This window comes from Lagopus leucura, unplaced genomic scaffold (assembly GCF_019238085.1).
Source record: "Lagopus leucura isolate 7727_CA_CO unplaced genomic scaffold, USGS_WTPT01 Super-Scaffold_73, whole genome shotgun sequence".
NCBI classification, from domain to species: Eukaryota; Metazoa; Chordata; class Aves; order Galliformes; family Phasianidae; genus Lagopus; species Lagopus leucura.
Genome location: NW_024962252.1, coordinates 16,737,127 through 16,759,887, shown reverse-complemented (window position 1 = coordinate 16,759,887; position 22,761 = coordinate 16,737,127). Strand labels below are relative to the sequence as shown.

At 35.9% G+C, this 22,761-nt stretch overlaps 1 protein-coding gene across 3 annotated transcripts in view; it reads right to left on the bottom strand.

The window, feature by feature from the left end:
• Positions 1 to 6,024: 6,024 nt before the first annotated feature.
• The window catches only part of FAM83B (family with sequence similarity 83 member B), a 49,620-nt gene continuing 32,883 nt past the window's right edge, over positions 6,025 to 22,761 (bottom strand). For all 3 annotated transcript variants that reach the window (XM_042895169.1, XM_042895168.1, XM_042895170.1), the window contains exons 3-5: positions 20,395 to 20,559; positions 12,484 to 12,608; positions 6,025 to 10,446 (exon numbers count right to left, since the gene is read on the bottom strand). In XM_042895169.1, coding sequence (XP_042751103.1) covers positions 8,091 to 10,446; positions 12,484 to 12,608; positions 20,395 to 20,559 — 2,646 coding nt within the window. In that variant the 3' untranslated portion in view covers positions 6,025 to 8,090. The remainder of the gene's footprint in view (positions 10,447 to 12,483; positions 12,609 to 20,394; positions 20,560 to 22,761) is intronic.

Genomic DNA, 22,761 nt, shown 5'->3' with positions numbered 1-22,761 from the left:
CTTGAGGTACGACACTTTCACAGCACTTCTCTGGCTGATATGCTTATTAGTGTGCTAAGCTCCAGTACAGCGGCCATATACTGATTGCTTTTAGTTAGGAGGAACCATCATCAATTGTTTCTGAGAGCATCCTGACCCCAGCCACAGGCTGCCTCCTTGACGAGTCTGTTTATATACCTCAGCAAAGCTAAACCAAACTGTCCTACCTTGGAAAACACTGAGATACTTTTACTTTGAGGAACAGGTCATAAAGAACAATTGTGAAAACCGCGACTGATGGGCTTGAAACTGCACGCTATGGACAGGGTAATGTTTAATCTCTTTTATAACTGAAGGTGTTTTTTTCAGTGCTTCTCTAGTGAAATGCTGCCGAGAATGCTGCTGGTAGGGTAAGGTCAGGTTGGGCATAAGAGAGAAAAGCAGGAAGGAAAGAAGGAATGAGAATTATAATGAGTTATTGTAGGTGAGACCAGAAGAAAGCCCTGAGCTCAATTAAACGAAATGAATTTTACTTCTTTTTCTATGTAAGCAAAAGTTCCTCTATAAGTTGGACATACAGTATTATGCATACACGTACATTCATGTATGCCTGCATAAACATCAACACAACCCTTCTCACCTCCTCACTCTTAGGTAACTTTCATTTTTTTCACTTTTCACTTGCTCTCTTCCTCTTCATTTCCTTTCTTCATTAAGTCTACATACAGGCTGTAAGCTTTTCAGAAAGGTTACTGGTTGCTACTTGTTTTCCAAAAGAACCAAACATATATTCATGACAGAAAATCAATTTGTCATTAGCCATTCAGTCGTAGCGTGCACTCATGCATAGAGAAGCTGCTGGAAGCTGATTCTTTTAAACAATGTGATGGAAGTGATTGTCAATAGTTTTTACAAGGCAAGCAGTGAGGAGCACAGATTTCTGAAGGATATTCCATGTAAATAGGAAACAAGAAATTAAGGTGGAGGTGGAAGTAGGGAACAAAAAGACTACTGAACCTGACATCATGAGCAAGAAGGGGTTAACAGGAAACAAATACAAGGGTTTGCAGGTAAACATGGGATGCTAATGCAGTAGATCTTACTCTGTTTAATGCTTTATCTTGCTTATTGATACTTATATTTTATCCCAAATTTTTATATTAAAGTGATGTCAGCCTTGTTCCTTCCTCTTTTGGTCAGGCGGGATGTATGTCCTGTACATAAAACACTGATGCTGCCACATGCAGCCTTGAGACCTCCATTTACAACGTTCTGCTCAACATATCTGATGTCAGTGTTTTTTTAAAAGATACTCTGAATTTTGAAATGAAATATGTTGCTAACAATAGGAGCCAGTGAAAACAAGAACAGAGGAATGAGCTGAGCTTTAAAAGAAACATTTTATTTGGTAAAAAATAAAAGTAATAAATTATTTCAAGACATTTTTGGTTTGTATATGTACATACACAGTAAATCTGTAACATAGTTGCTATGTAAACTGGGAACTCCATCTGAAAAAAGGATTTACAAATCAAGTATCAATTTTAAATGAGAACAGCACAATCAATTGCTGTCAGTATTGGAACCAACTTGTTAGTATTAAAACCAACTTGATGGAATTCCTTTTCTTTCCCCTCAGAAATTACTCAGAAAAACCTATTTCGAGTTTTATGTGTTTGTAGCACTCCTCATGGTTGTTTTGCATCCTGTAGATCAGTGTTACTCAGCTGCTTTTTTTTTTTTTAATTCAATGACTGCAATGTTGAAATACAGCTTTCAGTTTCAAACTGTAAAAATTACATTATGAATGTGCACTTCTATGAATCTTCTGATTTGACTTGCTTCCTTTGCTCTATGTGGAAATATATAGTAAAGACTTTTTGTTTGGCTTTGTTGTGCTTTTAATAATCTGAACTAATAATCTGAACTGTCACTTTCTGAAATCTTTTTGGATCACCAGGAGTCCATAGAACATGCTCTCGGAAAAGTGATCCAGACCCTGAAACCAAGAACAATATTCTCATACTGGCAGAAGTGAGATTTTGAAGAAACATGCCAGACATGATATAAAAATGCAGTATCAACACGGGTAAAATTAGATATGGCCCAAAGAAAACAATTAAATCATTAAAAAACAGTTAAATCACATATATTCAGCAGTTTCCCAAAATGTGTCAGCTAGGATTGCACTGAGTTTTTTACACCAATATTTAGCAAAACACATGTAGTCATGGCTGGTGTTGTGTTTTATCCCAGGAGGATTTAAACTATCACAGAATAATAGAATCTTTTGAGTTGGAAAGGAATGTTAAAGGTCATCTAGTCCAACTCAAGCTCAAAGAGTACTGTCTTTAGGTAGGTTTAGGTTACACATAAGGAAAAAAATTTTTACAGTGAGAGTGGTGAGATACTGGAACAAGTTGCCTAATGATGTGGTTGATGCCCCGACCCTGGAGACTTTCAAGGTGAGGCTGGATAAGGCCCTGGGCAACCTGATCTAGATGTGGTGTCCCTGCTCATTGCAGAGGAGTTGGACTAGATGCACCTCAGAGGTTCCTACCAACTCTAAGGATTCTGTGATTCTGTGATTCTGTGAACTCCCCTGCAATGAACAGGGACATCCACAGCTAAATCAGGCTGCTCAGGGCCTGGTCCTAGCCTGGTACTAACCTCCTATTTTAAAATTAAGTGGGTGTTTAATGCTTCGCTGGATATGTTTTTCCAGGTATTATTCAATGTCTTGAGAAATTGAGGACAACTAGTCTGCATTTTGAGCAGGCTGATTGCTAAATGAGGCAAGAACAGACAATGTACAACAAACAAGTAAGAGTCCTGTGTTTGAATGCTGAAATAAATGAGTTGCATTCATTTCTCAAACATAATGAAATATTGCTATTGGTGCTAAGTCTTTATAATAATGATACTTGGACTGTCATCAGTTCTCTACTTCATAGAGACAAGAAGTAGGTTTTTCTCAGCTATATTTATGTATAGAATCAACGGTATCAAAATAAACATGAATGATGAGCCTCTTATCAGAAATGCTTATTTTCTCCACAGAAATCTTTTGTGCTTGTCCATGAAATTTTTAGTTAGCCTAACACACGTGATGGGAGAAAGGTGCATAGTCTTCACAGAATCCATCAGTTTCTTCTGGAGAGATGTTCAGAGATCTTCCAGAAAAAGATATTTTCAAGGTGTACAGAAACTTGATTTGGAAGTATAGGACCCCAAATCCTGGATTTTCAAAAACAGGACTTACTTCTGCTTTAGCGTTGCAATATATGAAAATACTGACCTGGAGGAGATTGCTAGAAGGCAGAAGTGAGTTAAGCAGAACTTAACAACTCAACGTCATTAAAGCAGAAATCCAAACCACTATCTTTGCCTAAGAGCAATGTAGCTCTATTCTGCACTGTCAAAAGCACGTGGTTTCTTCCATCCCGTTTCTCAAAGCTGTTGCCAGAACATGCAACATTCCTTTGGCACCATATTCAAATGTAAAACAAAGGAGACCTAACTGAAACCCTTCGTTAAGGGTTGGAAACAAAAATGTCATAGTCTACAGAAAGGCACAGAGACATCTGTAAGCACCTGTATGAAATGAAATGGCAAGATGGCATGTGAGCAGTGCAGACTTTTCTCATCACTGGGGTGCTGATGGAGAATGTATTCATGCAACTTAACACAAAACTAGGGAAACAGATTTTATTTACCAATGAACTACTGCAGATTTATGTTGTTCTAACTCTACAGCTTAAATCAAAATAGAGTTTTTTAAAAAACAACAGCAGAGCACAAATATTGTACTGTGCAGTACAGTATTGATCTGGGGAACAAGTTCTTACTGATTTCTGTTCATCACACTGTTGTACAGTCACTTGTGGTTGTACAGTTTATGTCAGGAAAGAGCAAGGAAAAAAGTGCTACAAATGAAGAAAAGATATTTCTCGTACAGCACAGTGGAGCCATTTTAAATTTTATTTTTACACTATCTTGGCACAGATCTTGGGATTATTTTTCTTATGACTTCTTCTATAAACCACAACATTCCCTTTTATTTTTCAGAAAGCCAAAAAAAAAAAAGATCAAACACAGTTTTTTTGTTTGTTTTTTTTTTTTTTCTGAATGATATTGCTCTTGTATCTATCAATAATAAATTATTTCAAGACATTCTTGGTTTGTATATGTACATACACAGTATATCCATAACACAGTTGCTATGTAATCTGGGAATTCCATCTGAAAAAAAGGATTTACAAATCAAGTATCAATTTTAAATGAGAACAGCACAATCAATTGCTGTCAGTAATGAAACCAACCTGACAAGCTTATGATAAGCTTTCTTTCTGTCAAGGCTTCTAACAAAAAATATTATCCTTGTGAATTAGACAGCAGGAAATTCAATTTGTCTTAATTTTTATTTACACAAAGTTCATATTCATTAGCATGAATAGAGTGCTGTGCAAGCTCATTAGTAAAATAACCAACGTTTTGCAATCTGAGAGGCAGTAAAAACTGTTTACTACAAGGCTGAAGATATGAAGCAATTAATTCACTGGGTGTTACGATCATATGCTGAGGTGGTTTATTTACAACACGAATTGAACGTGTGCTGTATGAGGGGTCTGTATTTCCTGTATGAGCTGCCCACGGAGCTCCTGAGGGCCACATTCAGTACTGTGTAACTCTGATCATCTGGATCTAACAGAGTTTTATCTAATGTGAAAATGACACATCATTTTTTTGTGTGTTTCACAACTCCCAAGCCATTTGGCCACATGACCATCATGCGTGGCAATACCTATTACTTCAGAGCCTTACAAAACTGGGAGTACATTGGGTGTGTGCAGGGTGTAACAAACATGCAATTTGCAAAGCACATTCAGGACACATTGAACAAAGTGCATCTCCTTGGGAAGAGCAGAAAGATCAAGACAAGCTTGGGGAAAAGGAAGTTTAAATATATAAGCTCTATTCCTCCTTCCAAAAAGACACAGATTTTGCTGATGCAAAGAGCTTATGTATTTTTTTCCACACTTATCTATTTTGTGGAACAGGTGGGATCCTCCACAGACAGGAGGCAAATCAGACACAAACAGCTGAGCACTGCTTCCCCACCTATAACACACAATTCTAGTGGGAACAACAAGGCAGCTGGTCCTTGCATCACTTGCCTTGGAGCTCTACCAAGGGCTCCCTCATCTCTAAAGCTGCAGGCAGGGCATCAAGCTGCTGCTCCCACAGTGCCAGGGCTGCATGCTTTCCAAGCAGCATTTTGTCACACCTCTAAAATAGTGGCATCACTACATTATGTGTCTGATCCAACTTTCACTGAGGCCAGTGGTGATCATTTTCATTCAGTTCAGTTAATCTTGGATCAGGCCTCAATGCATAGTCTCTGAGGAGATACATGGAAATGAAAAAGAAAATTTTACTGTGATTATTTTTTTGCATTATTAAGCATATGAGCAGGCTCTTCACTGAAGACACTTAATCTGCTGTGTATAAATACAAAATGGAATTATATATAGGTGACTTGATAAGTTAAAATACTTGCTTTCTCAGGACTCTCTTATAAACAATCCACTCTGGAAAATACAGAAAAAGTCTCCTAAGTGTATCAAAATATGTTTCCCACATTCTACTACAAAATGCAAAGAACTGTCACTTCAAAACTACTTGGGGAAGTATGTTGTGCCTATGTTGAAAATATGCACATAATACTAAGGAGATACATCTTGCCTCGGGATCTGGGCCTGAAATTGCTGCTTCTGAAAGGACGGTATGAATGCTTATTTGGGAAAGATATGTACTGGGGCATTTTAACATGGAGTGATCAAGTGGCCAGTGTCCATTTAGAAATTCATAGTCTTTTCCATCCCAAGTAAATCATAGGTAAAGGGGTGACTGAAACTTTCAGCAGAGGATTGAGACACAAGGCCCTTAAAAATAAATACCATCCCCACAGTGAAACAGTAATTATTATAACGCATCAACCTAGTAAGTTTGCCTGAGAAACAGTTTGAATGAAATTCAAATGAAATTCTTAGTGATGAGATTTCCATGTAAAATCTCCTCTCAGCACCATAGGTAGCACAGACAAATGAACTCAATTGAGCTGGGGCATGAAATGCCTTTTTGATGTTTTTAAAAGACAAACCACAACCTCCGCAATGGGACTCCAGCATGGAATGCTGTAGGACCTTTCAGGTCTAAAAGTGAAACGGTCTCCCAAAACATGCTCCTGAAACATGAAAACCCTGTATAAGGTACGTAAGCTTTCAGCAATGAAGTTACCCAAATTTCTGTTGCTGAATATTTACAATATTGCCTAAATCCCCCAAAATGCTGAGTTGCCCAGTGCCTGCTGAAGGTATATTTTTTTCCTAAAAAAGTATCTTTCATGATCCCACTAGAACTTAGTTCTCAGTTGCTGTTCTCAAAACATGCCTAAGACATATACTGAGAAGAGGCAGGTGTGCTAGCAAGGCAAGGATGTGAATATGCCTTTCCAAAATGCTGACTGCCATAATCAGAGAAATGCCCATTTTATTGTCTTCAGCCCTCTTAATATGTAATTATGTAAAGTGTGGTGGAAGAGCTTTACAGAATTCAAATGAAACAAGCCTGTCCCAGAGCATCTTGCAGCTAAATGGTTACAGGTGCTCTCCTAAAAGAAAAGCCACCACCAAGGAGGGCCATGAGCCAGGTGGATGCTTTGACTATGAGCCGCAGAAGAAGCAGATGCCATGTCCCTGTGTTTTTCTGTATGCACTGATCTGCTATGGGCATTTAATATCAAGAAAGTTCTTATGACTGAGAGACTGAGAGTCTGAATGAACACACAGATACATCCCCTTAGATTGCAACTAGGTGCCTGAATACGTTCACTAATGTTAAACAATTGTTGCTATCACCCTTCATTGATACTTTAGGAGAGGCGTCATATTGCTTGATGTGGTGGCTTTCATCAGTCTCATTTTTAGATATCTAATTGTTCCTGGCCTTCTGACAATCCTCCTGACATAAAGCAACAGGGCATGGAATATTCAAGTATTGCAGTGTCGAGTTTACAACCTCCCTCACATGCCTGGTCTAAGCACTTGCAACCTTACTATCAAAAAATAGGTTATTAAAGGCAGAGTTGTACATAATCTGGTAACACTTTACACAGACTGTTGCATATGAAACTCTAAGACTTACCTGAGAAATGGAAATCCACTTTTTTTTCATGGAAACAACAGAAAAATCTAACAAAAAAATTATTTTTAGAATACATTACAGAATACTGGCATGTTATACAAAAGTACTTAATTCACTGAAATTTAAACCAGTTGTAAGTTCTTTTGAAGGCACCCTGTTTATAAACTGTTGGGGGTCTTTTTTTGTTACTTTCTTTTTCTCAACATTCATCCTACATTCACATTACTTTAGCCATGTAAACAAGTCTGTAAAAGCTTGGATTAAGGTCACTTTAAGATGTGTGCCAAATAGTTCAGAAAACATCATATTAAACGGAAAATTCAATGAAGATCCATCTGCTGCCTAAACAGCTCAATACGATGCTAGGGGGTAAATTATTACCAAGATGAAATCTATAAGAGGGTTTAAAAATGAGTTTAAAGATAAGTAACGTGCAATGCATTAACATCTGTGTTTATCATTTGAAAATGTACATAAATGCTGAAAAGATGCAAGCCACTATTCCTAGTGCTATCCTATTTTTAAAGGGAATATCTTTGGAAATGGTATTATTTGAAGTTTAAAAACACTCTCCATATTTCTTTTCCCCCACAGGCAATCTTACAAGATGCTAACACATACTTTCTTCACAAAGAAAACGTATAAAAGTAATCTTACAATATAAACACTATAAACAACTCCCTTGAGATGTTTTCTGGACACAGAATTTCAGTAATGATTGAAGTATAATAATCCTAGGGTAATTATGTAAAAATATGTACATTCATTCAATTGTCCTCGATTCTGAAGAAACCTAAATAAGTTCTACAAAACTAGAAAACCACAAAAAAGTTCATCGGCCTTGTCCAGTTAGGAATGTACAGCTTTGCTATTCTTGCTGTATATCAACAACAGTAGCAGAAGTTCTACTTGTTTTTGTGTAGAAAGTTCCCAAATTTCTGCATGAATCCTCTCAGTTTATTTTCATTAGGCTGAAATGGATGATAAGCAGTTGAGTTGTAGCTGACCAGGTGATTACTTCTGCCATAGTTATTCCCTAAGGTCTTGCTTTTCATATCTGAGAGATGTGAACTGCTATTTAGTGTATTTCCTGCAAGTTGACTAGCATTTTCCATCTTATAGAATGGCTCAAAGCGACTATAAACACGTCTTTCACTTGAACGAGATCTGAGATCCTCTTGATGTTTTGAGCTTGCCAGTTGCGGTGTCACTGAAGTTGCTCTTTGTAGAGCACAAACAGGGGCACTCTCAGGAGCAGCATTTGTGGTAATTTCCTTTACATCTTGATACTGAATCTGTTCCGTATTAAATCTTGGGGTAGATGCATCTCCTGCAGTTTCTATGAACTTAGTTTCAAGAGGGCACAAGACAGGACACTTTTTATTGCTTTCATCAGATGGAGGTTTTTGAGGCTTTGGAGACTTTGGAGACTTTGGAGACTTTGATGGGCTTGAAGTGACATCTTCTTTACTTCTGTTCAAGCTACCTTGTGAATTTGATGTGTTTCTCTTTCTCCTTGGGGAAGAATCTGTCTTATTTTCAGATACCTTTGGTTTTTGATTCTCTTCTTCAGAAACCAAAGTGTCAGAACTACTACACATTCTGTAAAAAGCAGGACTTTTGTTTTTTGACAAGATTTCTTTCTTGTCTGGTGTGAGATTAAGAAGTGACCGCAATTTTTGGGATCCTTTCTTTAGAAAATTTGGGGAATTCTTACTTTCCTTCTTTGATGTACAATCCTTACCAGATTCCTCTTTGATAGCTTCAGCAAGAACAGCCATAGAGATTGCCTTGGTAGCAGTTGGGCTCTTCAGCTCTTCTTTAAGATCCTTTTCCTCCTGTGGTAAATGGTTGGCCATACTATGCAAACTTTTAGAGCTCTTTAGTGTATCTTCTGGAATTTTTGGACTAACTGGCTGCTTAAGCCTATGCCTAGTCAGTGTGCTGTAAACATAACTGGATGTGTGTTTATCAGCATGAGGGTCCAATATAGACTTTGAATTAAACATGGGAAAGCTTCTTCTTTTAAGGATATTGTCATTTTGAAGATTTTTCATGTTTTCTGCATGCTTGTCTGCACAGAGCGTTGTGTATATATAGGCAGATGGGTCCCCTACTGCATTCGAATTTACAGTAGGCTTTCTGCTTTCTGCCATTTGAATTTTGTGGTTTTTGGGTGCCTCTGATTTAGGTGAGGCATTTGCGCTAAGCTCTTCTGAAGTATTACCTGTTCCATTTTCCAAACTTGGTGCATGATTAGATGTCCCTTTAGGTGTTTCACTTCCTTCTGACCCAATTATAGTTGAATTTGAAGAACTTGCACAGCTGCTTACCTCCTGTTGTTCAGGTAAAGTTGGCTGGAACACTAATGACGATCGTAAGCGAGAGTGGGAGTACAGAGCATGAGCTTTAATATTTTCAGTTGTGTCATAGCCATCATATCTGTCACCCAAGACTGATCCATTAGACTCTACTGGATAATCAGAATGGTCATTTAAATATGACTTAATTCGCCAGTTACGTAGGAATGATTTTGTTGTGTGTTCGAGTGTTGGCATCCTTTGCTGCAGATGGCGGATTTGATTATCTGTCCCATTAAAAGACCTCCGTACAATTGAATTTCTTTCTGCAAGATTTACCTTTGGTCGTGAAAATTGATCAGCAAAACTTTGTTGGGGTGTATTGTAATTATTTGCATATCCTCCTCGTAATGAAGATACAATACTAAGGCTATCAGATGGCATTTTCCAAGTATTTGATGGATTATTGGCTCTATTAATAGCTCTGTTGAGCAGTAGGTAAGGTGTCCTTTCTGGCTTCTCCCCAGCATAACTATGTCTCTTCCAGTGCTCATTTTTTTCACTAGGTTGATACTGCTGGATTGGATTTTGCATATTAAAACCTGGATGAAATGGTTGTTTATTAAAAGTTTGATTTCTCAAGCCAAATTTATCTATTTCATTTACTGCAAATCGTCCACGAGTTTTCAAGTAAACAGGATCTAACTTGTGAATCTTGTCTTGTCTACCAAAAAGGTTTCTTTGGCTAGAAACTGAAGCTAAGGAAGACACTGAGTGTTGGCATGTGTCATTATCCCAGAGCGTCCTGCGGCTGTTTACCCGCACTAATTCAGGGGCAAATGAACTAGGAACAGAAGAACGGGCATACAGTGTCCTGAACTCTTCATCAAAGGATTCAACCAGCTGTCCTGTTATAACTTGAACCATACTGAGGTTGGTTTTTTCAAAAGACCACATAAAGCTGAAAGAAGAAGAAATGACCATTAGGAACAGTTCTTTTGAACTAATATAAATCAGTGGTCCTTGAAAAAAGAAAAATCAAGTAAACATAGATTTAGTAAATAAATAAATTGGGAGTAGGATTCATACAATTTGCTTTTAGAAGATCTAATCTAACACGACTTGAACTCAGTGGAAGACTTCCACTGCTTTCAGTGGGAGCAGAAATAGCTACTTAAAAACCCTTACAAACAGCAAATATTGCAAAAAGTATTCTCAAGTACAGAACACTGGAACACAAATACCTAATTGTGCCGAATTACCACTACAAAGACTAAGCCAGAATTGACCAGATCCACTCCTGAGTCAGAGAACACTGGGGTATGGCTATGTGTTAAAAAAACTGCATTTGAAATAATACATGAAACGGTTTCCACAGGTCTGAATATACTTTATTCTAAACATCTTCTCAAAAAGATGCACCTCAAAATTGTCAAAAAGATTCATGTTCTAGCATGCACATGGGATTGAATATTAACTTTTCTATTAATTGCAATGTACAATATCCTGATGAAGTTTTCTTTCTTTCAATTGTGCATAGAAAAGTTGAACCATGCTTAAATATAACTATGCTACTTTGTAGCTACAATATGAAATAAAATACATTAACAACTACACCAAGGATATTTCAATAAGCCTAATAACACAATGTTGAAAGCATATAATTTGTAGATTACAACAAATAAAAAAAAATCTGTCCTATGATCGTAATTTAATGCCAAAAATAAGTGAGAAAAAAAAAAGTTAAATGAAAGCAATAAACTTGTTTTATTTGCATCTCCTGCTTGTGAGGAAAATGGTTTGTTGCATTCACATAAATAGCTTGCTGGTTTAGTTTTATTTGCTAGTTTTGAATTTTTTGGAGAATAGTGTGATGAGCTTGAACAAAATTATGATACATAATTTTTTTTCTCTTTTTTTTCTTTTTTCAAAGAAGTACTTATTGATAACAATATATTTTGCAATATTTGTAAAAAAAATTAAACTGAGTTCAGAGAGCAAGAATTCAGAAAACATCATTCTTTCCTGCTATAAATCACTGAATTATTTTTCAAAGAAAGCTTAATTTTAACAGAAATTGGTGATTCCCACCTCTGTCTTAAAGTCATGTTATTTTTCAAAAAGAAATGAGAAAACCGATCACATTCTTACAGACTCTAACAATGTGTGTAGATGTCAAAGCAGGCAGACTCTCTCTGGACTCCCTTATACTGACTCATTTATGAACTGCTGATTTATCTCAGTACCATTTACACATATCAATCTAAATTAGATGCTGCTTGAGTCTCAGAGGAAATAAAGAGACAGATTTTCAAAAGCTTACAGTAGTGGAAATATACAAAAATCAGTAGCTATGTATCTGGCACCCTGGCACTAGGCTGGCAGAAATTAATTCAGTAAGCCAAAAGACAGAAGTGAACCATGAAGATAAGAAAAATAATCTGTGAGATAAAAACTGTTACTGCTACAACTTTTTTCCAATTCTGCAAAGCTGTAAGTTCTTCTGTCTTCTGCCTTGCAAGAATATATTAGAATTCAAACAGAAAGTAGAATAATAAAACTTATCCAAATATAAAGAGAAACTATGCCAACTTATCTTGTACAGTTCTGAATTTGACCACGATATACAGAGTGCATAGAGTAGGTCTATAATTTTAACTTTAGAAGATTACTACAAGGAAAAAGTATCCAAAAGAGCTTATGAAATTTTTTGAAAGCCTTTTCTGGGGTGAATACTAAGCAAGAATAACTCAACATAGAATAAATCAGGATTTTTCTCTTTTTTCATCAAATCTTCAGAAAAAAACAAATGATATATCCATTTAAGCTTCCAATAAGCTGCCTCTATGACAACTTGTCAAATTACAGTAAAGATAATCAAATTTGCCCCTGGAGATTCTTTGAAGAATTTTTAGAAACGGAAAAAAATATTTACTTTGCAGTAAGTGAAGTACTGAGATGACAGGTAATCTACGAGCACCTCAGTGACAAATCTTACCTGTAAGAACCATATATAACTTTCTTACAGTCAACCAGCAGAAATTTTTGTTCCATTTTTCCATGGAATTTTGCTCCTGTTTTAGAATAGTAATCTTGTCCTTTTACTGTCCGTACTCTCATGTTCTGAAAAACAAAATTGAAATACTTTAATTGATTGACTATATTTGACATTTAGCATCCAGGACTTTGAAAATCAGAGGTACAGTAGACTAGTTACATTACCGCATACCACTAAGCTCCAAAGGACAGTAAACTTTGATCAAACCTGTCCCTTGGAGGGGCAAAATGGCAAGTCATCCCTTTGTTTTAATGAATGAAGAGATTTCCCAGGCCATGGAAAAATGAATTTCCCCGTTTTCCGTAGAATTCACTCTCAGAAATGAGGTTCTGGCACAAGAAGTCTTTGACAAGAGAAAGGTTTTGTATTGAAAATGTATCTTTTCAGCATCTGATTTCCAAACATCTCAGGTAGTAAGAAATATCACTTAAAGCATCAGTATCACTTAAAGCATCAGTATCACTTATTTCAATTGAACAAGAGTGTTCTGTCTATAAGTACAGACATCCCACTTTGTGATGAACTACTGAATGATACCACCTGAATCCACAATCCCTTGAAGCTGTATCACTAATAATTTTTCTCAATTGAATTTTCAGCATGGAAGCGATTGCATTTCTAAACCCAGAGATGCTATCAGAGCATGAATAGGTAGAACAAACTTCAAAGCAGTTTGAGTTCCAAACCTTATCCATAAGCTTTATGTTTTAGTCATGCAAACTCAGTAAATTCTCCTGGAGAATTCTTCTGTGATGGAAAATGGAAATGTGGTCACCTTTTCTCCCACACTGTGAGCAAAGCTTCCTCAGCAAGCTCCTAGAAATAAAACTATTCTAAACAATATCTTTAGGAGTGTACTAATAATAATTTCAGAAAGTTTTTACATGGATACAGTAAAATACCAACCAACCAAACGACAACAAGAACAACAACAAACCCAACAAACCAGCACATTTATCAGAAATGTTTATTAAGAGGTGTTTATATATAAGAAAAATGAAATTTATATTTAATGTAAGCTGATCTATAGCATCTACCTCATTTGGCTGTTGGATATGAAGTACTTCAAAAGACAAAATACAGATTAGAATATATCTGTGAATGTCCACAATATTTATTGTGGTTTCTATCCTTGCAGTATGTGCTTTAGCAACATTAATGTGTGGTGATTTACAAGTATTCCTGTAGGAGCGAAATCCATAATTTAACATTGACAGTAAAAAAGCAATCTATATGATAGTTACATATACTACATATACAGAAATAGTGGATTATAATAGAATTTCTGAAGACAAATGAATAGCTTGTTTCTTGTGACTATTGATTAACTGTGAAGGTTAAATTCTGCCCCAAATTCTGATGTTACAAGTAGAGGCTGAAAATTACAGCAGAAGTGTGTTCTGTGAAGGGTAGGTACAGGAAACTGATTAAATCTATTCATGAAGCAAAGTGGATCAGACCTTGAACTGTGTAAATTCCGGCTATAGCAGCTTTACAGTATCTACAATAATCTAATGAACTTTCTCTAAATAGAAAAAATTAGGAAAAAATACAGACAAAATGACAGACATTTTGAAATAACATGCTTGCTAAATCCCTCTATATTTTCTTGTTTCTATCTTAAAATTTTTACTTAAAAATAGAGAATTAAAAAAAATGAAGAGTTACACATAAAAACTGATGAGTTGGTAAGTTGCAGTTTGACTTTATGGTTCTTTAAATATCTTTAGTTGAGTTTTTATTTAGCTTTCTTTTTTCAGGGTATTTGAACAAAAAATACATTTAAAAATGTATTTTTGCCTTACAAATTTGCTGGAAATATAAAGTTTATTTTAATTTGTCACATCAAATTGATTAAATAAAAGATTATCTAGCAGTGCTGTAAAACCTAATAGTTACTTGGACTCAGTGAAAATACATGTGGATGCCCAGATTATTTTGAGAAACAGTTAAAAAATGATCAACAATAATAATAATAAGAACCCAGTATGCAGTATGGTTAACATTATTTGTCTCTTTGCATCTCTAACTGCTAATTACCTTTGATTATCTAGCATTGTGCCCTTTGTGTTATCACAACATTGATTTTAACTTGGTATCTAAAAAAGAAAGTCAATTTTCCTGTTTTGCCAGCACTGTTTTTTGCTGAATTTCGAACAAGCCAATTCCAGTGAAGAAAATTATTCTTTCCCCACCAGCTACTTTAGCAGGAAATAGAAGTAATTAAATAATAATTGTAAAAAAAACCTTTTATTTTGTAAGTTAAGTAGTGCATAAATAGTAATTACTTTAAAAAGAAGAAAATAATGGAATTTGCCCCATTTTGAAGATTATCAGGATTGTAAACCTTTATTTAATATACATCAAAACGTGATCAGTTAGAAAATCTGCATTAACTTCAATAGTTAAGTATTTAAATTAATTTGATATATCATTTGTGTCATAATAACAGAAAATACTGATATAATGACATGCTAGTGGAATCTATCAAATCTTTTTGAGATAAGGCCCAAAGAGTATTGGGCAAAATATCACTAGAGAATCTGGAATGCTGTAGGCACAAACAAAGCTAATGGCTTGCAAGCTACCATTCTGTATAAAAATCCCTTTGCCTTAAGTAATCATAAGTTAAAATACATTCTCAAGTAGGCTCTCAATCCTCCAAAAAATTATTATAATTTACATTTCACTGACGTTTTTTTTTTTAAAACATCTTAGTGACTGTTTTCTCATCCGGTTTTCCTTTTCTTCTACGCTATTGCTTCTGCAGCATTTGTATCCCACTCCCTTAATCTTGCCAACTTTTCTGTGTCTCAGGATGTCACCCAGGAAAAGATGGGAACATAGCACTACAAAGGCATGTGCCAGAGATCATGCTCACTGTTCTCATGTAACACTTCCTCTTCCTCCACAGCTCATCTGGCATCCTTCAAGCCTTCTAATTAGCTGCCAAGGATGCATCCTTTGAATAACCTCCAAAAATAAAGAAAATATTTGAGAACATAAAGGAACGCTGTACTCTACTTAAGAGCACTAGCAGTAAATACAAATATACATAACTGAATTGCTAGCCCTACTTTGTATGAAATGCTGGATTTCTCCTTCCTACTTGGTTTCACTGTCATATTATAGCACTCTCATGCTAACTGCACTCAAAAAGGTGTGCCAATGACAACTGCAGAGATGCTGCATCATTGTGGGTAAAGCAGTAATTTATTTATGAATCTTGACAGAAAATCCTGGGCAACTGGAAACAAACAAATCCATACATGAAGAGGGAATCAGGCTAGCCTGGCAGGAGACACTGAAGTTTGTAAGATCAGTCGAACGGTAAGTCTGCCTGGTCCTGGGAACCACTTTTGTCAGTGACTGCTAGTGTGGAAGAACAACTTAATCAAGGACTTGATATTTTAGGAGGTTTATGAAGCCAAAACCAGGATCTTCTCCCCCCTCCAAGAACGGGTTGTAGTGTTGTTTGTGTTTATGATATTTAAAACATTCAATGTTTGGGTCTCTATGCTGCAGTTTAAGGATGGCTATCAGGGTTATTCAAATAAATGACACCCAGATTATGAAGAAAAAACAAGCTCTAGCCTTCTCTTTATGCATAACTAGTTTCCTAGGGAGAGCCACATAACCATGACTTAAAATTCAGAAGCATAGTTTCAAATCATATATAATTACTCAGTAAAAATCGTCCAATGCGATAGATAAGTACAATGAATATACTGGTCTCAAACATTTTATTACAGCATTTTTTATTTGTAGAGTCTGTTTCTATCAGTATTCAATTATTTATCCTGTACTTGCTGTCAAGAATAAGCATGAAGAAGGGAACAGATGTCTACCTAATAGTTAGCCTAGCAGCTTTAAAAAAGAAAATAGTCCTATTTCCCATATTTTTCATCCTTACTTATGTTATTTATTATCCTGTGCCTCTGTTCTTACTAAGAGATAGCACCTGCTGTACAAATGCTAAGCAGCTCTCCAGCTAAGTTTTGCTGTAACTTTCAAGCTGATTCAGTGACCACTGAAGTCAAATTCTCAATGACTTCATTGAAGTCTAGTCCTTAGGACAGAATTTTGCTCACTGATACAAAGCTGAGCTATATCTGACCACATCTGACTTAGACTTGAAGTAATAGAAAACTTCTGATGATTCTGATAAAACTCATAAGAAATAACGGACTGCAGTCAGCTTTCACGAACAGTTTCTCCCCTGCACTTACGCACTTGGGAGTAGATCTCACAGAAGAAAAAAAACAATTCATAACTGCTTCTACTTTCTCATTTCCCCAGTTCATTAAAAATATTGAGAGGAGTATCACAGTATAAACAGTTCCTGTCAAATTGCTTGCAATATTCTCCTTTAGTAAGATGATTCTTCATTATTTCCAGAGAAGTAAAAATAGGTTTCTGTTCAATATAGAGCCTCTGCCACATGCCACAGCTCATATTCAGTTTGGATATTATGAAAAATTTCTTCTCAGAAAGAGTGATGAGGCACTGGAACAGGCTGCCCAGGGGGGTGGTGGAGTCAGTGTCACTGGAGGTGACATAAGAAATGTGTAGATGTGGCACTGAGGGCCATAGTTAGTAGCCATAGTAGTGATGGGTCGATGGTTGGACTAGATGATTGCAGAAGACTTTTCCAACTTTAGTGATTCAGTGATTTCATGATCTCCTATCAGATAAAAAAAACGAACTCTGATATCAGCTGAAGAGCTTCGTTGATTTCTTGGGCAATAATCAACATTTTCCACACTCTACAGTGTTTTCATCCAAAACCAAGTTACTCCCTTAAGCATTCTGGTGATATTGAGGATTGTTCTCCCTGATGCGTTTCACAGTGCAAATCTATTTCCTAGTTTGCTGCAGCACTTGTCAGCAGCAGAAATGAACAACAACCTCCAGGAAACAAAAAAAAAACAATCAGGTTTTGAAAAATCACCTGAAAAAAGTCAGGCTCTGTATGGGCTTTTCAATATTCTATGCAAAGGAAACGCTGACTGAACAAGTCAGTCTGGTGACAAAGTTAATCAAAACAAGTTTACACAGAGAAGAGAAAGAAAGAGAAATACATCAGCTAATGGGGAAAAAAATTAAGGCAGTCAGGAAACAGAGAAATTAAATTGAAAGTGAGGAAAGAGAAATAGGAGAGTACAAAAAGACACTATCTATTTGAGACGAGCCACTGAAGAAGATAAGGTAAATATTAAGTAGAAATCAATCCAAAAGAAGAAATGTTGTACAAGAGACTGGAAAAGCTCCTAGTAAATTCCTGGTTTTATGTTCTTCTGTACAGAATTCACATAACAATCACATAATATATAGTCTTTTTTTTTTTTTAGTTATAGCTTTCAAAAAAGACAGAAATATGTCCTGATATGCATTCACACCACAGATGAGGAAAACTGTCTGCATAGACATTTAATGTAGATTTACGAATGAATCCCTTTTTATGTACAAAAGACTGAATTGTAAATCTGAATTCAAAAACATATCCTCTGTCATTTTATTTTTTACTGATTGAAAGGAAGAGAAAAATAACCTGTGAGGGCTTTGATTAAGCCAAAAAAGCTTGAGAGATGCCCCACTTCAGGAGTGCATGGGATGAAGAATATCTGCCATACTCCTGCAAGACAGAACCACATCACACCAGAGAATGAAAAGAACAGTGTTGTTGCTGTATCCTGAGGAAAAGAAATATATTTTTACATCTCAGTCCTCTTATTGCTTTCAGTCTATAAAAGAGGAAGTCCAAAAGCAAAAAAAGTTAAATATAGTTTGTTTTTGTGAACATTGAGGCAATAGAAAAAAAGAGAAAGGGAGAAAACCTTTTCAAAGAATTTACTGCTCTTTCATAGTCACCAGCAGTTTCCCTTAATCTTCAAGGAGGGAAATAATTACTGCAAGAGTAGTAAACTTTCATTCTTGTGGCAACAGTCACTGGGAGTAGCACCTGGCTGAGGAGCTTGAATCAGAATCACAGAAACCCAAGGTTGGAAAAGACCTACAAGATCATCCAGTCCAACCATCCACCTATCACCTGAATAGTTCACACTAAACCATATCCCTCAAAACAAAATCCAAACGTTCCTTGAACACCTCCAGGGTCGGTGACTCCACCACCTTCTTGGGCAGCCCATTTTTGATGTAATCACTGCATTTTGAATTCTATCTGACCACTCTCAAAAAAGTAGTATTTCCTAACGTCCCGCCTAAATCTCCCCTGGTGCAGGTAGTTGTAGAGAGCAAAGAAGAGCTTTACTACAAGCTAAACTGGAAACCCAGGAAACAGCAGGATTACTGGATTAATGTTTAGCTCTTTGGCATATATTTTCATTTGCTGATAAATCTTGAAGCATTCTAAGTAAACTTTCAATGTAAATGTGTTTGTACCATCATTACACAACAGAAGCATATAAAACATAATCCCACTAAAGAGGCCAAATCCAAACCTCTATGACCTACTAATCCAAACCAAATCCACACCTTTCCAACTCACTAATCCATACCAAATCCATTCTAACATATGCACGAGTTCTTTCAATCACAGTCTATGTAATGTCTATAAAACCACAGTATATCACAGTACATAAATGTCTATAAAACCATTCTAGAAAAAAAACTAACTCATCCCCCAAAAATTAGGCTTTAGAAACAGCTATAGAAATATACTGCACAGAATAAATGTGAAAATGCATACTATGGTATTTTTTAGAGATAGAACTTCAATTGCATGCTCCTAATTTCATTTATACTGGGAGAATAAAAGTCACACAATTAAAAAAAAAAAAGAAATCTCTATGGTATAGTTAGCCCAAATCATTGGGAAATGGTGGTACCTCAAGTTGCAGCATGTGTAACTATTGGTATATATTGACTTTATGGAGGCAATCACTACTAGTGTCTACAGATAAGCAACATTTCTGACTTTTTCTTTCTAAAAATTGCCATAGCTTTGTGTATTAAGCCAGCAGAGGGCAATCTCACACACAAGGAACAAGTACAGGAAGTGGTGTGGTAATACCTCTGTGTGTCTAAGTCAACACTCCAGAGCAAAAATTGGTATAGAAGTTCAGACAAGGAAATATCTAGATCTTTGCAGAGGAGCTCTGGCATTGTCCTTGTGTCGTCTTCAGAGCTATCTACAAAAGAGTAAATCTAGAAGTATTTATGAAGCACATGTCAGTTCAGTGCAGCATATGGTTTGTATTCTACTTCCTGTTAAGTTGTGGGGTGGTGCAAGCAATTGAATGAGAAATGTAAACATTAATCCTCTCCTGATTATCTTTCTTACAGGAGAAAACTATATAACTAATTTATAAAAGTAAGCCTTCTTGTATTGCATACTCTCTAAGACATGCTGTTAACAGACATTATTGTAAATATTTTCAAAAAATATTACTAAAATAGAATCCCAGGCTTTTAAAAGCATTTTGAAATACAATCACACTTAAAAAAATAAAGACAAAAAATGAAGTAAACGAAGTATATCATTTATTTTTCCTAATTATTTGCATAAGCTTTATGACTTTATTTGCAGGTTATTTAACATAAAGCAAAAAGGTTTTCCAAACCTGGAGTATTCCTAAATATATAACAACAGGAAAATGTTATATAAATAATATGTGAAAAATTATATCATTCTATCAAGTGCATGACACATGTAAGTTTTTTCTAAAGAGAACAACATTAATAGAGAAGGTTCTGTTGAAAGTTTACCTATTTCTACTTCATAGTTAATTTGAAACAGCAACATTTGATAATCACTTTTAAAATAATTTTAACTTTTCAGTGGGTTGCAAAGGAAAGTCCAAGCAGGAACAGGAACACAGTAAGTCTTACCCTGAGCCTTTGAACTTGGCAGCCTTGTTTCTCCGTCATTTTCAGAAAGTGACCAAAGTTTGACTCATCAAGCAGGAGGTACACTGCAATCCCTCTAGTAGATGCCTCTACAATTTCTCTAAAGATATCCACATCTGTAAACATATCCATAACTATGGCAATGACCTGAGTAAGAAATAAAAAAAAAGACACAAATTATTGTTTTATACACATATACAACTTTTCACTGAGATTTGCAGTGTACCACTAACGCTAATACTATTCATGTACCAGCTCTGATATTTTCCATGTGTTACCACTTAACCTTAAAGCCTTCTCAAGACCACTGAATTTTCTCTTTGAAAAGTCAGGCAATTGCTTGTATGACATTCACAACAAGCAGAAGACTGGCAAACAGATGAGCTTAGAGATGGGTTAAGGGAAAGTCAGTGGAAGGGGGGGGAGTGAGAAGCAGAGCAATAGTAATACAATGACAAAAAATGGAATCATCACAATATAACTGCATAAGAGAAAGTTCAGATAACACCATTTTTGTACAAGATAGTTGTTTAACCTAATCTAAATTCTGTTCTCCTTTTTCATTATTTTCTCTAAAATAACAGCTTGAGAGTTTGAAGGAGTCAATAAGCACATGATGATCTGGAGCAGTTGATGAGGACTTCAGGATCCATACTGAGTCAGTGCACATGAAGGGAAGAAACTTATTCAGATGGTGAGACCTTGGTTCAAGAAGGCTAGAGAGTGCTGCACAGCAGCTACTGATGTCCTTCAATCTATGGGAATAATGCAGGTATTTCTGATTTGGAAAAGCAGTGTACTGCTAGTAATATTTTGGAGATGACAGACAACTGACTTACTGTTAGAGAATTGAAGCATTAGAGGAAATAACATTGGGAGAACAGCTATCTGTGTAATTTTCAAAAATAATATTCTTATCCATTGAAGTCCTCATAAAAAGGACCAGCAAGACTTTACAGGTACAAATTCAAATCAAATGAAGTCTATCAGGGGCATAAGAGCAAGCTTGATAGTGACCTTGCTTTACTAATTTCACTTGTCTTTAAACTTTCTATATATAAACATTAGCAGTACCTTTGTTAAGTTACAACTGCACTTTCCGAAATAGAAGCATTTATCTTATACACAAAATTTGCTAAAGGATGTTGCACACACCCAAATGAAAGCTACGTCATCTGAATTACCTTTTCAAATCCTACCTGTGTAGAACTAGAAGACTCATTTATGCCAAATATACGGTTAGAACAAAAGAAATAGTAATAAGAGTTGACCAATAAAAGAAAAATAACTATGTCATTAAGAAAGGTAAAAGACATCTCAACAGTACCATTAATCTAGTAAGCACAACAATACCATTAATCTAGTAAGCACAGATGTTGTAAGATTCAATTGCTGGAGGAGAAAGAGCGCCAAATTTGAGTCATATCAACATATGTTCATAAGTTAAAATAAGCAATTTACAAAGATGAGGTAGACTGTGCATTAGATTTTCTACAATTTGGTCATAACTCCACATATTTTGATGCAGAAAGAGTCGATCTCAAGAAATGTCAGAATATTCTGTCTTCCAAGAATACTAAAGAATACTAAATTTCCTTTAATTTTCCGATTATACTATTTTTCCTTTAATTTTCCATAATTCCTTGGGTACATTCCCCAGTACATCTGCTACTTAACAGCAGAAGTGCACATTGCGCTTGGGGAAAGTGAAAGCCAGTACAGTATTCAAACTCCCAAGTTTTGATTAAGGAGATCATGACTAGGCAGTTACTCCAAGAGATGTATGTATGTTTACTTTAAGGTCTAACATCACATACAGGGTGAGTTATTTCCTGAATCACTTTTGGAGAAAAGATTTTACTTCTGTTCAACACCTGTTCCTGAAATTGCTGGTCTCCACCCTGATACTTACAAGAGGAAGCTAAATGACAGTGAAATCTAGCAAGGAACGGCAAAAATGATAGAATTCAAAATGCAGTGATTACATCAAAAAATTGGCTATTCCACAAATTCTGTTTCTTCTGGGCATAAGTTTAATGTCCTTTGTCAAGAAAATTCTCCAAGGCAGAACACTTGAGTGTCTTACAGTACATTTCCAGCCATTCTTATAAACTGCCATTTTCTTTCGAAAGCATGTTTGTTTCCTAAAAGGCAGTGGTTTCTGTGAAAGCAAGCATCAATGTTTTTAAAAGGAAATGCAGAAAGGCAATCCAACCATGCAGGGCATACTGAATAGGGGCAGTAGTTTTCAGATGAAAGCTGAAAGCACCAGGATTCTGGGAGAACTTGCCAAACATAAGAAACTCATTGTCACCCTGATCAAAAGTGGCGCTTGGGAATAATTAAACG